The following is a 15,656-nucleotide window of genomic DNA, read 5'->3' on the forward strand; positions in this document are numbered from 1 at the left end:
GCGCTCAACTGTATTCTCATTTTGGAGATGGCTATTGAAAAGGGATGTCTTGTGCGTATAAACTTCCACATGCCTCTCCCTTCCACTACAGCCGGACAATGAAGTCTTTAGTGTGGAATTTAAGATACGTGGCTACAGTCCACGACTCTTCACATTTCTGAAGAATATTCCCCACATACACCCTGTTTCCTTCAGAAATTAAATGAAAGACCTTCCTGGCTCACATCCTCTCTCCCATTGAAAGTGATTGTAATATAGACATTTAGCATTTATTGTACTGGGCAAGATACTTAGAGGATCAGTTTCTTAATGTTTTCCCCTCACAGAAAAAAATCTAGTGAAAGAATCTCCATGAGCAATATTTCATTTTTGATCATTCCCCATAATTAATAATGTTGTGGGACAAATGTGTGAGCCAGAGATTTGCTCCCTGGAAAACACGAATATAGATCATAAACCAGAAGACCCTCAACAGAAAATAAACTTCAGACTCCTTGGGGCAAGGACCTGTTCTTACTACTCAGTATAAATGGTTGAACTATGTCAGAATACAGAAAGTCAGTTGGCTGATCTGAATTTCAGAAAAGTTCTCAGGGAAACCTTAGGTGAAGCTAAAAATGCCAATATGCCAGCATGTAAGCCATAGGAGTGGCATTTCAGTATTCTAGAATGGGGGTGGAGCATTCAAAACCCATGAAATCAAACAGTGGTGTCATGTAGAAGATGTTGAGGCCATATGGGGAACCCCAACAAATAAGACTGTGGCCCCAAGATGACCACATTTAGCCCCAGAATCTGAAGCTCCCAACCCCTTTATTGTATAAGCAGAGCAAAACACATGTACTATCACCATAACTATGAAACGTTACATTTATTCTATTTAGGTTTAGGAATTTTCAAGAGTATTTTGATGTGTGTTTAGAATGCATAGTCATTACATCTCAGTGATTTCTATGGAAGGACATACTATATGAGCTCTTGTATATTTGGACATACCATGTACAATACATTTTTTATTTCTTACATGAAATACAATTATTACAAACCTTTGCACTATTGCATTCAGATACTTATTTTATCTTATGTTAGAGTTGTACTTTATTATTGTCTGTTGTACTAGTTTTTCCCCTACTCATAGATCTTAAGCAAGAAAATCTACGTGAGATCTTTCTGAAATAGAACATGATATAAATATTTTACTAAACAAGTAAGATAAAAGAAAACAGTTTTTTGGAACATTGTGAAGGAACTGTTTTTATGAATATTCCATTCTGGAGCAAAGGTAATTATGTGAGAACTAGTTCTAACTAGATATACAGTGGTGCATTGCTTAATGACGATAATCCGTTCCAGGAAAATCGCCGTTAAGCGAAAACATCGTAAAGCAAAATTAAAAAACCCATTGAAACGCATTGAAAACCGTTCAATGCGTTCCAGTGGGCTAAAAACTCACCGTCCAGCGAAGATCCTCCATACGGTGGCCATTTTCGGTGCCCGTATAGTGAGGAATCCGTCCCTAAGCACAGCAGGGAGCCATTTTAAGCACCTGGTGGCCATTTTGAAAACCCGACAATCAGCTGTTTTTGATCATCGTAAAGTGGAAATCGGTTCCCGAAGCAGGGAACTGATCATCGCTAAGCGAAATTCCCCCATTTAGACCATTGTTTTGCGATCGCAATTGCGATCGCAAAAACATCATCATAAAGCGGATTTGTCGTAATGTGGGGTAATCGTTAAGCAGGGCACAACTGTACTTAGTTCTAAGTCAAGCACCCCAGTGTGCAGTGGAAAGAGTTACAGACTAGGATTCTGGAGATCAGGGTTCGAATTCCCACTTGGCCATGAAAACTCACTGGGGGATCGGAAGTGGTAAAACGACTCTTTAAATACCTCACCTTGAAAGCCCTATTAGGGCTCGTTTAAACTTGACAGTACATAACTTTACAATTCTAAGATAAGAACTTAAAATCTAGAACAAGAAAACAAGAGGGTTCAAAAGTTGTGATAGCAAGTGTAACTTGAATGGATGTTGGAACGGAAATTAAGAAAATATTCTTACAGAATATGAAATACAAGTTTGTAAGGCCAGTTCTGTGCAGACGTCTTCTCCATGGTTTCTTTTCCTGCCTGTGATTCACAAAATAAATTTTGTATGATTGCTTGTAGAGCCTGTCCTTCAGAGTCTGGCAGGCTTTCTTTTAACTTAGTACTAAGCTTTAACTGAAATGCTGTAACTGTACAAATATTTATTCACTACGGATGTTGATAGAGGCAAGGGGTAAAAAAAATCTCTGTGAGTGGGTCTTGTAATTCTGTGGCAGTCTCCCCCATCTGGTGCTCTGTAGATGTGCTGGATGACAATTCCCGGAAGACCCCAGCTAGATTGTAGAGTATTGCTTTAGTTTTCAGAAAATAATTTTATTTTAGGATGCCTGGTTTCAGTCTAGGGCTGGGATCATCTAGGGTGAAATTATCAACAGAAATAATTGACGGTAGGCAAAGCAATGAAAGAGCCATCTGTGGGAGTTAATGAAAGCTGCTTTTCCTGTGAGATGCAAATACAGACTACCCGGATCAGCTGGTTAACATTTCAAGCTCCCTTTGCAGTTGCTGTGGCTCTCCTTGATGATCTGCTTCAGTGGCCATTTGCCAAAGTAAAAGTATTCAATTGCTGTTTTTTAATTGTACGAGTATGCGTCTGAGGCACTTGCACATTTTATTGTCTGTTTTTTGGGGTAACCCCCCCCAAGCCTATTTGCTGTAGTTAATTACTATGCTTTAGTTGGTCATGTGGTTGCAGATCCACAGATTGAGAGAGCTGGATTCCACACTGTGTCTCCTGGGAGAAGAACCAGGCTGTATAGTTTTGAACAAACTACACAGTCCTTGCAGCATTCCCAAGGAAATGGTAAACCATTTTGGAATGCGCTTTACCAAGAAAACCTTGGAAAGGGTTGTCATTAAGCCAGAATTTAGTTGCTGGCATGTAATTAATTAATAAATGTAGGAAAGGCAATGCTGGATGTGTTGGGTTATAAGAAAACAAGCAAGCAAACAAACAAACAAACAAAAATTCATAGTGGTAGGACAGTGCTTTAATTAGGCCAACCTGAAAGGTCACAAACTAATATGCAAGTTTTTGAGTCCTCCAGAATTTTTCATTAGGTTACATAGTAATGAAAATGTATGGTGTTAAAACCACAAGATTCTGCACTTCATCACTATCTTAACAGGGAGAGTAGGAGATGATTGCAGGTATTCAAGTTAGGCAGTACAGTTGCTGTGTTGGTTTCAAGTTGTGCCTAAGACTGCTGGGATTATGAAACAAACAAACAGAAGTTGATCTCCCATTTTTAGATATATGAAATCTTGCTGGTACTTAAATTGTGTCCACTCTTAGACTTGATGATCCATAGGGTCCCTTCAAGCTGTAGAGTTCTAAGATTATTATTAATATATGAAATACAGATTCTTTAGTGAGTGAAAGAGAGAAGTAGAGTGAAGTTGGAACAGTTTTATACAAATGTACTTGGGGATCATTTCAGATAGTGCACTAGATTTTTAAAAGGCGCTATTAGCCAAATGTTTACTTAATGAGCAGAAGCCACTGATAAAATTCTACAATTACTGTACTGTAGTTAAGCAGAAGGCTTTTTAGGTGCTTTGCCAGAATATGGCTGCTGTGAAGCTTATAGTGAAATAATTTTGAAGGGCTTTTTTCAAAATGATTCAGTGGTAACTTACTAGGCAAGCGTCATTTGGGAACAAAGCTGTAAGCCTTCCATTCTACTAAATACTTACATTGAAATATTTATAATAAAAAGCTTAGAGCTGAGAGTATAACGTATTGCTGTGTACCCTTCATGCTTTATTACCACCTAGATGGAACAAGTGCAAGTTATATTCACTTATATTCATTTTTTATTGCTGTGCTTATTTTCGAAAGAGGACCAGATTAGTAACTGTTCAATTATTAAAACAAAACAAAAACAAATCACATTTTTAGAGGTTCATTCAGATAAGCTGTTTTAAGTATTTGCATAAATAAAAATGAAAAGTGAGAATGTGACAAGCTTGTATTTGCAAAGAGACAGATAATCATCAGGGAGTCACATTTGGCTGATGTTCTGTGTTCAGTATTCTTCTGAGATGGTCCATAACTGCGTGCATACTTGCAACTGCTCTTTGTAAAGTGGGCTGGAGACAGAGAGATAAATAGGAAATCATTTTCTGTATTAGCTCATGAGTTCCACAGAGGAACGTCGAGTGCTTTGTGTTTGGTCAGGAGTCTTCCTGTGGTATTTGCTGCATAATTCAGTTGAGAAAAGGCATACCTTTTTCAGAAGAACTTTTTCAGTCCAAGAGGACACAAGAGTCAGCTACATCATCATCCAGACAACTGTCTGCATTAGCGATGGAATTGAGTGACTGGCATTGGTGGATTGGTGTACATTCACATAACAAAAGCACTCTGTTCACTGGGAGGAGTGATTGTTGAGCTTTCTTTGTGTAAATCACTGCTCTGGATGTCATAGCAGGGCATTATATTTTGGTTATTTTATAGCTGTCATATACAGCCTCTATGAAATGCTTCAGAATAAACCACTGAGGGCTCTGGAAAAGGAGGTCATTGTTAAGTAGCAGTTAGCTATGCTCAGCTTCTCCATGCTCTGTGTCACTGAGATGTTTGTCTTGTGGTAGTATCTGAATGGACAAGTGTTTCAGTCATCCTGAGCATGTATAAAATCTTAGAAAAATTTGTTTTCGCAGGCACCAGCATGGGGAACAGGAATTCATTAATTGATCGAAAAGGCTGGAGCTGCGGTTCTTGCAAAGGAATTAAATAATTTGTTTCTTTAGAGGAGTAAGACAAAGAAAAAACAAAAGTCATCCTTCTCCCTGGAATTGCTCCTAAATAATAGGTAGAAAAGGGGCCATTTAAGAACAGGACAGTCTCTAAATAAATAGGGCATAGGGAGAGACATTGGTGGGCTTTAGGGAGAATATAGCATTGTATATGTGGGGGAACACGTATGGAGAAATTGTGCCTTGAACTTTTCCTTTATGGAGAGGCACTATTTGTACATAAAGATATGTGTGTGAACCTCACAATTGTAAAAAAGGTAGTACCGCACTTCGACTATTATCTTCTTGATCTTGATCCTTTATATATTGTAATTAAACCATGAAAACCTGTAGTTGTATCTACCTTAGGACACAAGGTTGGTGCTGCTTTCTTTTACACTCCTTATTTTTCACTTAAACTAGTGAGCAGAAAAGTCAGGTTGAACAGAGGATAAATATTAAGATTATACTACATTCTTTCCATATTTAATATTTCTGAGTGGTATTGCAGTTTCTTGAAGTAATTGTATATTGCAAAGAAATAGCTGTTATAAATTATTCAGGTGTCAGTACATTCTTGCTAGAGTCTATTTCATTACATTTGTAACACAACATTCTAGATTCCTACCTTATTTTCTTCTTCTTTCCTAACTTAACCTCACACTCTTCTCTTTACTAACGATTGTTGGGTCCCTCAGGAGAGCTGGCCTTCCTGTATGTTTCCTCTCTTGCATTGTTCTGTCGTGCCCTTTGTTCTTCCTGTCCCCCCCCCCCCGATTCCTCATTTCCTCTCCAGTGCCTCTGTTCCTTCTGATTTATTTATTCGTTTATTTGATTTTTATGTTGCACCATCTAGCATCTATGCCACTACTTTGGGCAGTTTCCAGCAAGAACATAATCATACGTATAAAACAACAACTCTCTCCTACCACACCATAGTAATATAAATGAAAGATTCATAGAAATACAAGATGGTGGCCATGGGCAAGAAGAAGAAGAAGAAGAAGAAGAAGAAGAAGAAGAAGAAGAAGAAAAATAAAAATAAAAATAAAAATAAAAATAAAAATAAAAATAAAAAAATGATTTAAATCAAAATAACAGTTACAAAGGAAGGATGTCCTGAAATGTTTCTCTGAAAATCAATGTTTTGATGTGCTTTCTAAATGTCAGGAGGGTAGATTTATGATTTGCTTTCCTACTCTTTAGATCCTATTCTGTTATATTTGGAATCTTTGTCAAATATTTGTTCAGAGCAGATCCCTGTTTTGGAGACCATTACCCATCACAGATTAGAGGATCGTTGCCAACGTCCTGCACAACTGGCTCCCCTCCATCTGTTACAAAATTTGGGAAAGCGAAAGCTCCTTGAATCTTGGATTCTTCCACCTTTCTGGCCGCTGTCGAAATCTAGTCCATAATGTATTTCTTACTTTCCCCTCTATTCTGGCACTGGTTAGTCCAGAATATTGACTACTGTGTCCAGTTCAAGACAACACACTTTAAGAAGGATGCCGACAAACTGGAACATGTCCAGAGGACTGTGAGGATAAACAAGGGATTGGAAACAAAGTCCTGTGAGGAAACACTGAAAGAACTGGGCATGTTTAGCCTTGAGAACAGAGAACTGAGGGGAGATATGATAGCACTCTTTAAATACTTGAAAGACAGAGGAGGGGCAGGATATGTTCTTGATTGTTCCAGAGTACAGGACAGATAATAATGGGTTCAAGTTACAGGAAGCCAGATTTCAGCTGAATATCAGGAGAAACTTACTCATTGTTAATACAACAATGGAATCAGTTACCTCAGGAGACAGAATCTGACAGATGATTTTCTAATTTTCTTTTGAATGTTTCAAGCATTGTGGCACTCACTGTCTCCTGAAGTAATTTGGGCCTTTTCCAACTTCATATCCTTTGATTCAAATTACTGTGTTGAGCAGGCAGTTTTACTTGATGGCCTTATAGGCTCCTTCCAACTCCTTTATTCCTTGATATCCCTTCCCTTAATTTAAAATGTCTCAGCACACTCTAGAGAGTGCAAGGCTCATTTTATTTTCCCCACCCCAGTCTTTCAGCTTGGGGATGCCTTTTTTCAAAACTTGGAAGAGGACTGGAGTGCAGCCCTTCGCGGCTGGGGAAGAGAAGCATGCAGTCCTGGACTTCTTCATAGTGACCACCCTGCTATATATACATGGCTTAATCATTTGTTCTTCCTGTAGAAGGGTCCAGTTTCTGTTCTTGGGCATCCTGTTGGAGGGATGAACTTGAGATATGGTTCTGTATAAGGCAGGTTTTGGATCTTTTCCCTTACATAACAGGACTTGAAAATTATACATATTTACGTGCAATCTATTGTCATCTTCTGTGTTGTTCAAACAGGTGTAACAGGAAATAATTGAAGTCATTAATGTCTTTAAAACTCTGTTTTTGTATCCTGTTACATATCATACAAAACTTTCAATTGAGTAGCAATGAAATGACAGTATTTAGTGTTCAGTTGCCATGCTTTGAATACAGACCTCTTGAAAAATAAGTAGTAATTTTAAAGCCAAAATACTTAGCTGTATTGATGTATGAACATTAATACAGTTTAAAGTGTGAATGATGTGTACCTAAGATCACATTTTGTGCTTGTGTGTTAGCTTATCTCATTCAGTAATGTGTTCTCTATAATTGAATGTTCAACAGTGCTCTTCACCAGCCTCATCCGCCTCCAGATCCATCAATTGACAGGGAAACTCAGTGTCATTGCTGGAAGTTTTGTTTATAAGGATAGACATATACAGAACAGAAGGAAAAATGACAATCAAAAAAAGAATCCTTTGTTTAACATCCTGTAGTTTTAGAAAGTGAAGTGAAAGCTGTTCTTCAACAATCAGAAGAAAGAAAACACTGTGAGTATAACTGTGTTCATCTGTAAAGGTCAAATACAGGTACATCAAAATTCTAATCAGAATATGCCAAGAAATATAGAAAACAAAACAGATTGGAAGCATTCAATATATATTCCAGTCCTGAAGAAAGAAGACACCAAAGATTGCAGTAACTATAGGATTCATTTCTTATGCCAGCAAAGTGGTGATCAAGATTTTATAACAAAGATTTTTACCATATGTGGAGAGATAAGCCAGATGATCAAGGTGGATTCAGAAAAATAAGAGACAGGAGAGATCATATGGCAGACATGTTTAGCTATTAGAATGCAATCAAATTAAGAAGAAAAGTTGTTTGTTTAGTTTAAAATGTACAGCAGAGCCTTTGACTTTGTGAGTTATAAAAAAGCTATGGATTATTCTGAAAGAAATGGATGTGGCACAGCATTTTATATTTTGATGTGTAACCTATACTCTGGACAAGAAGTTAGTTAGAACAGAATACAAAGAAGCAGAATGGTTTCCCATATGCAAAGGTTCAGTCTGTATACAGAACATGTCATACAGAAAACTGAATTAGGTTCAGATGATCTAACAGTGGAAGGTGGTAGAAGAAACATTAAGAATTAAGATATGCAGGTAACAACACAATTTTATTGGTGGAAAATAGCAATTACTTTAAAACTACTGGTGAAGGTTTAAAAAAGTGCAAAAGCAAGGTTACAGTGTAACCTTGAAGGAGGTAAAATAATGATAACGTAAGTGGATAACTTTAGTCTACACAATGGTTCTGTCTTCAGTCGAAATGGAGACTGCAGCCAAGAAATCAGAAGAAGCGAGAAACTTAAGTAGACTGCTGTGAAGAAACTGGAAGAGATCCTTAAGAGTAAGGATGTGTCACTGGAGACCAAGGTCTAGATAATCCATACTTTCGTATTCCTTATTACTATGTACAGATTTGAAAAAAAATATGAAGAAAGCAAATGGGGGGGGGATAATCTGAAATATAGTTTTGCAGGAGAGCTTTACAGATATCATGGACAAATAAGTGGGTTCTGGATTAAATCAAACTGAAACCCTCACTAGAAGCTGAAATGTCTAAATTGCAGCTATAATAGTTTGGACATATGAAAAGAAAACAAAACTTGCTGGAAAACACAAAAATGCTAGGGGGGTTGAAGGCAATAGACAAAGAGGAAGACCTAACATGAGATGGATCAAACCAATTTAGGTTACAAGACCTGAGTGGGAGTGTTATTGACAGAACCTTTTGGAGAATCACTAACTCATATGATTAGCATGGGTCAAAAACAGCTTATGGCACATAACAACAACAGGTTCTATAACTCTCAATATAGTAGACCCTTTAAGTGCCTGGAGCTGTCTGGATAGTTCAGTGGTTTAGATAGTGGCTGCTGACCCAGAGGTGCCTCCTAGAAGGAGAGCCAGCCCGCATAGCATTGGGCAACTGTACAGCCCCAGGGTGCCCCAAGAAGAAGGGAATCACAACCACTTCTGAGTGTTCTGTACTCAGAATATCCTGAAAAGGGTTGCCATAAGTCAGAATTAATTTGACCGCACATGATGATGATTTAAATACCTGCTAAATTAGTAATCCACTCCTGTCTGCTTGTTATACTGATTTCAATTTTTTTGCAGGAAGCTGTGGAAAAGGCTTCAGAAGGACTTCGTGCAGTGTGTCTGTGTATGAATTTTAGTGCTTATTTTATGAAGAAAAATGTTAATTGCTTGCATGGTGATGGAGAAGGATCTGTGTTATCAGTTTTACAGGCAACATTGCAGCTTGTTTTGGTAAAAGGAACTACAGGAGAATTTGAGGGTAATTGACACCTGTTATCACTCCTTTCTTTTCCTTTATAAGTTTGTGTAAATCCATCTGTATGAAATAACTCCCCCACGGCTACAGTTGCAAAGCTGTAACATGTACTTGTTAAATGGCTTGCATGTATTAATGTGAGACCTAATAGTGCAAAGTACACTTTATATGCAGATAAGTTTGAAGAAGCCCATTTGATTTAATGGAAAACCTCAGGAGGCTGTATTTGTGAGTGGAGGAGTACTGGGGAAAAGGCTGATCCTGCACTCAAAACACTACAGTCCTCCAAGTAAAAATGCCTTCAGTGGGGTTTGCTCAGTTAATCTGTATAGGCCAGAGCCAAGATTAACTCTTTTCCCTAGCTGTTTTTCCCCCATGTTACCCCAAGAGAATATGTTCCTAAGGGCAGCCCTTATTCCAATGAGTTGCTATTAGTGCGGGTGGGGATTTTTACCATTAAATGATTGGCAACTAAAGGGATAGCCAACCCTGGAGTGCAGAAGCAAGCGGCTGTACTGCCCAAGGCCTTGCCTGCTCCTACTGTCCTGATGCCACACTTATAATGCCTGCTGGAGAGAAGGAGGAAGAGTGGGGAACGCAATGTCTAGCTACTACCTCCCTGTGCTCACAGTACAACAGCTTTTGGGCTGGCTGTGTGCATAAAGGTACAAGGAGCAGGCCATTAAGGCAAGGTGGCCAAAAAAGGTCAAGTGGCACCGGGGACGGGGCAGTCCTCCCCATCATGCCTTGGCTCTGACGGCCTTCATGACAAGGCAGAATGCACATAGGTACCTGAGAAGCCATCCCGTTGTGGAGATAGAGAGATGGTCGTACAGTAGCACTTACAAGAAGAGACCAGCAGTGGCGGGGAATGGCTTGCTCAGGTGGCAGAGAGTTGGGGGCTGCGGCAGCTCCACAATCTGAAGAGGCCATTTCCTCCTTCCTGGCTAATGCCTGGCCTACTCCTCCAACCCTACGAGGTCTGCCACTCTTCCCCTCATTACTGGAGCTATTTGAGTTGCTTTTTCATTTTAAAAAAAGGGAACCTGTTTGGTCTTCATCATTACCGTTTGTCTGCATGTGTCACTTAGGCTTCAGGTATCTGGCTTCTCATTTTCTGCCCTGAGAGAAACATCAAAGAATTATTCCCCCCCCCTTTTTGCCTCGGGGGGGGGGAAATGTCTCCTCCTTTGAAGGGTTTCTGCCCAAGGGTTGCACAGCAGCAGTGTACTTTATGGATTGCTTCCTTTGTCCGTGGTTACATATTAGACAGCCAGGTAGAGCTAAGCAAATAAAGCATGATTTCGCAATTAAGGAAGAGATTGTGTTACATGTTGCTTGTAATTGGATAGTGTCATAGAAGAAGCTTCTGATTAAAAAAATCCTAGGTGGAAAAAAGGAGAGGATTTTCCCCTCCCTTTCCCTCATTTGTGATATTCCTAGGTGGTTTCATTGGGATTTGAATGAATTTGAAAGCTATTTTAGCTTAATATTTAAGGCCTTGCTTATCAGTATTTTATGTCTTGCCATTGTTGTACAACCATGCAGACCATTTAAATACTTGTAAATGGTTTCTTACCCTATACGTCAGTGATGGTGAACCTATGGCACATGTGCCACAGCTGGCATGCAGAGCCCTCTCTGTGGGCACACGAACCATAAGTCGCCATCGAGAAATACTTACTCATCCTCCAATCCTGGATTTCGGCACTCCCCTCTGCTGGTGCAGTGGTCCAGCGGAGGGGTGCAATGGCTACCATGACCGGTCTAGCTCAATGGGGGATTGGAGGACTGGTAAGTATTTATTTGTTAATGCCACCCATGGGGGGAAAAGCACAAGCAGTTAACCCTTGCAGTGCAAGGGCAGTTTTTTTTTTCTAAACAAAACCTCAGTATTCAGTTTTATTTGCGGTGTTGGCACTTTGAAACAAATAAGTTGGTTTTGTGTTGCAGTTTGGGCACTCGGGCTCAAAATGGTTTGCAGTCACTGCTGTACAGTATGTAGTAGGGGCAGGCAAAAGACAGGTCACCGTTAATCAGCAGGGTTTTTTGCATTTCCATGGACATACAGCAATGGTTCTGAAGTTCTGTCTCCCTTTCCACTCGAACCCATCCGGCCTAACTAGGTTGATTAAAGAATGGGTGGAAGGAGTTATTTTTTTATAGGAAGGGACTTGTGGACTTGCCTCTGGGACCCACCCTGTTCTTCAGTGAATGGCAAGGATGTTCACAGGGTTTTTGCTGGTTTCGAAGGCGGCAAAGTTGTACAGTGTTGCATTAATATAAATTCTGTGCTAAATATGGAAATGGGTGATAGAATGAATTTGGCCCATTATGTAATTTTTATCTGGTTTCCAATTGCCCCACCAAATTTTTTCCAAGGCTGAACAACAACTTGCATTAATCAGATGCTTCTCTTTAAGTTTTCTATGGAATGCCCCAGCCATGGCCATTGGCCACATGTTTCCCTTCCTGCAAAATCCTCACTGCTAAAAGGATACAGCGTTGCCATAGAACATTGCATCTCTGTCACATACTGTGGATAACGGAGTAAATATTTACAGTATTTCAATCCCACACCATCATTTGGAGAACCCTGCCCTTGCCTTTAAATTTCACCATGTTTTTTTTATCATTGCTTTCTTATATAACACTGCTTACATGTATTAGGGAGCATTTAAGTTTAATAGCTGCACCATTAAATGTTAACTCCTTAACTGCCCATCATTTTTTCTGCCTTTTCAGATATAGCTATTTAGACATGTTCTCTTCTGTGAGTTTATTGATAATAAATAACACTTCTTTGTGTAATATGGCAAGGAGGCTTTCAAAAAGAAGACATTAAGTTAGCACTGGAAAGTATGTAATCTTTGATACAAGAGTATAGCGATAATTCCAATCGAGATTGAAACTACAAGGGAAAATAATGCTTGAGCAATCCGCTTATAGTATTCCCAGACATGGATGAAACTCACTAATGGAATAAAGAAGGATCCAGATAATTATCTCAGCTGCATTAATTCCATTCCTTTCAACAAACTGCAGTTGCTTTGACACAGTTTCCATAATATAGATGTTTTCAAGATATAAACTAGTTATCTCTTTTAGGAAAGATTGGAATTAGTATTTATGTTCTGGTCAATCATCTGCACTTATTTTTTTTTTTGGTCCCTCACGCACTTATGCAACCTTGGTAGTTTTAATGAAATTGATTATTTTGCTTTTCTTGCTGGTTTTCTGCTGAAGTCAATGCATAATGCTGACCCAAGGGTCAGCTTCTGCACCCTCCTTGCATGGACAAATAATGAAGAAATGTTTGTTTAACAAAGCAATGTACTGAAAAGTGAGGCTGTGACCTGCATGTCTTGGTGCCATGGTTGGCTGAATAGATTTCTACTCAACATTTAATCTGAATGAGCTCTTGTAGAAAACCAGAGGAAGTAACATAAAATGCATTTGGACTTGCCAAGTTAAAAAAAGGCAAGCAACACTTTAACCTAGCTGAGGACAACGTTTACCTGGATATGGATATGGGCCTACAGCTGTGTGGATGAGGTAGATACCTTGTCCTGATTCCTTTTGCATTTAACTATGTGTGCAATAGTACTCTTCTATTTTGAGCTTTGTACAGAGATATCAAGTGCCTCTTTGGACAAGTCAAACATCTGTTGTATCAAATGAGTGGTCTCTGTGCAGTGGTGAATCAGAAGGTGATGGGGAACATTGATGCTGGATTCTGTGCAACAGGATTCTGGCCCTGGATAGTAGCAGGATATAAACAGAAATTGCTCTCCAGTACAGTGACTGTAACCACCTGTGGTTTATGACAACGTGAAATTTTATATTAAGCCTAATCTCCTTAAATTCCTAAACTGTAGTTCTAAGGCCAATTATGTACAGGGTTTCCATCCAAATCAGTAGAAGACAGGAATTAAAACAAATGTTGTAGCCTAATGATTAATAAAATCCTGCTTTTTAAAAAGTACAGTATATTGGGTTATTTCATTTCTTGTGTTTTAATTCCACTTTGAAGATATTCATCTTGTCTGGTTTTGGAAGCTAAGCAATATTAGGCCTGGTTAGTACAGTGGACCCTTGACTTACAGACGGCTTGACTTACAGACTTTTTGAGTTACAGACTTCTCTGGCCGCAAAATTTAGGTTTGACTTGCAGACTGAGATTTGACTTACAGACCAGAAAAAAACCAAAATGGAACAAAAACGGCCTGTTACGGGATTAATCGGTTTTCAATGCACTGTAGGTCAATGGAGACTTGACTTACAGACTTTTTGACTTGAGAACCGCCTTCCAATACGGATTAAGTTCTCAAGTCAAGACCCCACTGTACTTGGATGGGAGACCGCCAGGGAAAACTGTGTGTGAGAGACGTATTGGGAAGGGACTCAAGTTCCAATGGTAGAGCACATGAAGACAATCCAAAGCTTGGCATCTCAACACAGAATCTTGCTTGAAAGCCTAGAGAGCTACTACCAGTCAGAGCTGACAATACTAGGCAAGATGGAACAGGAGTCTGACTCCACAGAAGGGAGCTTCCTATGATCGTTTGTAACATTTACTGGCTTTGCTTGTGTGCTTACTTGATAACTACAGTGGTGCCCCGCTTAACTATTACTCCGCTTGATGACAAATCCGCTTCATGATGATGTTTTTGCGATCGCTATTGCGATCGCAAAATGATGTTTCAATGGGCAAAATCCGCTTTGCGACGATCGGTTCCCTGCTTCGGGAACCGATTCTTCGCATCACGATGATCAAAACAGCTGATCCTTGGGGTTTCAAAATGGCCGCTGGCTGTTCAAAACGGCTCCCTGCTGTGTTCAGAATGTATTTTTCGCTGCACAGGCATCGGAAAATGGCCGCCCTATGGAGGATCTTCGCTGGACGCTGAGGTATTTCGCCCATTGGAACGCATTGAACTGGTTTTCAATGCATTTCAATGGGCTTTTTTATTTTGCTTGACGAGGATTTTGCTCTACAGCGATTCGCTGGAACGGATTATCCTCATCAAGTGAGGTACCACTGTATTTTGCCTGTCATTTTAAAGGCTGAAGTGGGTTATTATCTCCAAATTACGGCCTACTGGCCACATCTGGCCTGCCTCACCTTTTTATCTGGCCCAGGTGGGTGGGCATACGCATGCAGGCCTTACTTCAGCCCTCGATAATCTATCTGGAACATATATGTTGTGGCCCTCACTCTGAAAAGTTTGAAGACCCCTGATCTAGAATAAGTAAAAGTACAGTGGTGCCCCGCATAACGAGCGATTCGTTTAACGATGAATCCGCATAGCGATGTTTTTTTTGCAATTGCAAAAGCGATTGCATTGCGATGTTTCTAATAGTAAAACATCGCTTTGCGATGATCGGTAAGGGTTTCACTTACTGATTTTCGCATAGCGATGTTTTTTTAACAGCTGATCAGCGGTTCCAAAATGGCCACCGGGTAAGGAAAACGGCCACCCGCTGTGTTTTCGTGCCCTTTCCTTGCTTACCAGGCAGCGAAAATGGTGGCCGCATGGAGGATTTCCTCATAACGGTGAGTTTTTCGCCCATAGGAACGCATTAAACGTGTTTTAATGCGTTCCTATGGGCTTTTTTGCCCTGCATAGCGACAAATCCACATAGCGATGATTTTTTCGGAATGGATTATCGTCGCTGTGCGGGGCACCACTGTATTTAAAGATTTCAAATTCCATCCCTCCCTCCCTTCCAAGTGGTCTAATAAAGGTATCACCTGCCCTTGCTGGCTGTCAGAGTGATTGTCTTTTTAATAATTTGGACATATTTATGCATAACATCTCTCCTGAAGTAACTGATCTCTCAGATGTATAATCAGAAGATATAGAGGTATGTATCATAGTGTAGACAACTGGTGTGGTATAGTGATTAAAGTACAGAATAGAACTCAAAGGAACTGGGTTCAAGTCCCTGCTCGGCCTATGGAAATGTGAGGTGTGTATGTATGTGCAAAGATAGAGTTCTCCATCAGCGGGTCCTATGTCTCAAAAACCTTCCTAGAGATGCCATAAGTTGGAAGCAATGGGATGTGTATAACAACACTCATAGTTTGAAGTCACT

General features: G+C 39.7%; 1 protein-coding gene across 4 annotated transcripts in view; it reads left to right on the plus strand.

The window, feature by feature from the left end:
• MGAT4B (alpha-1,3-mannosyl-glycoprotein 4-beta-N-acetylglucosaminyltransferase B) overlaps positions 1–15,656 on the plus strand; it is a 113,497-nt gene that overhangs the window by 14,205 nt on the left and 83,636 nt on the right. The window contains exon 1 of one of the 4 annotated variants that reach the window (XM_078385661.1): positions 9,430–9,560. The exons of 2 other annotated variants lie outside the window; for them this stretch is intronic. In XM_078385661.1, coding sequence (XP_078241787.1) covers positions 9,449–9,560 — 112 coding nt within the window. In that variant the 5' untranslated portion in view covers positions 9,430–9,448. Of the gene's footprint in view, positions 1–9,429; positions 9,561–15,656 lie in introns of those variants that run through there. One more of the 4 variants, XM_078385662.1, reaches the window with a different exon arrangement.

Source organism: Pogona vitticeps, chromosome 2 (genome assembly GCF_051106095.1).
Source record: "Pogona vitticeps strain Pit_001003342236 chromosome 2, PviZW2.1, whole genome shotgun sequence".
NCBI classification, from domain to species: Eukaryota; Metazoa; Chordata; class Lepidosauria; order Squamata; family Agamidae; genus Pogona; species Pogona vitticeps.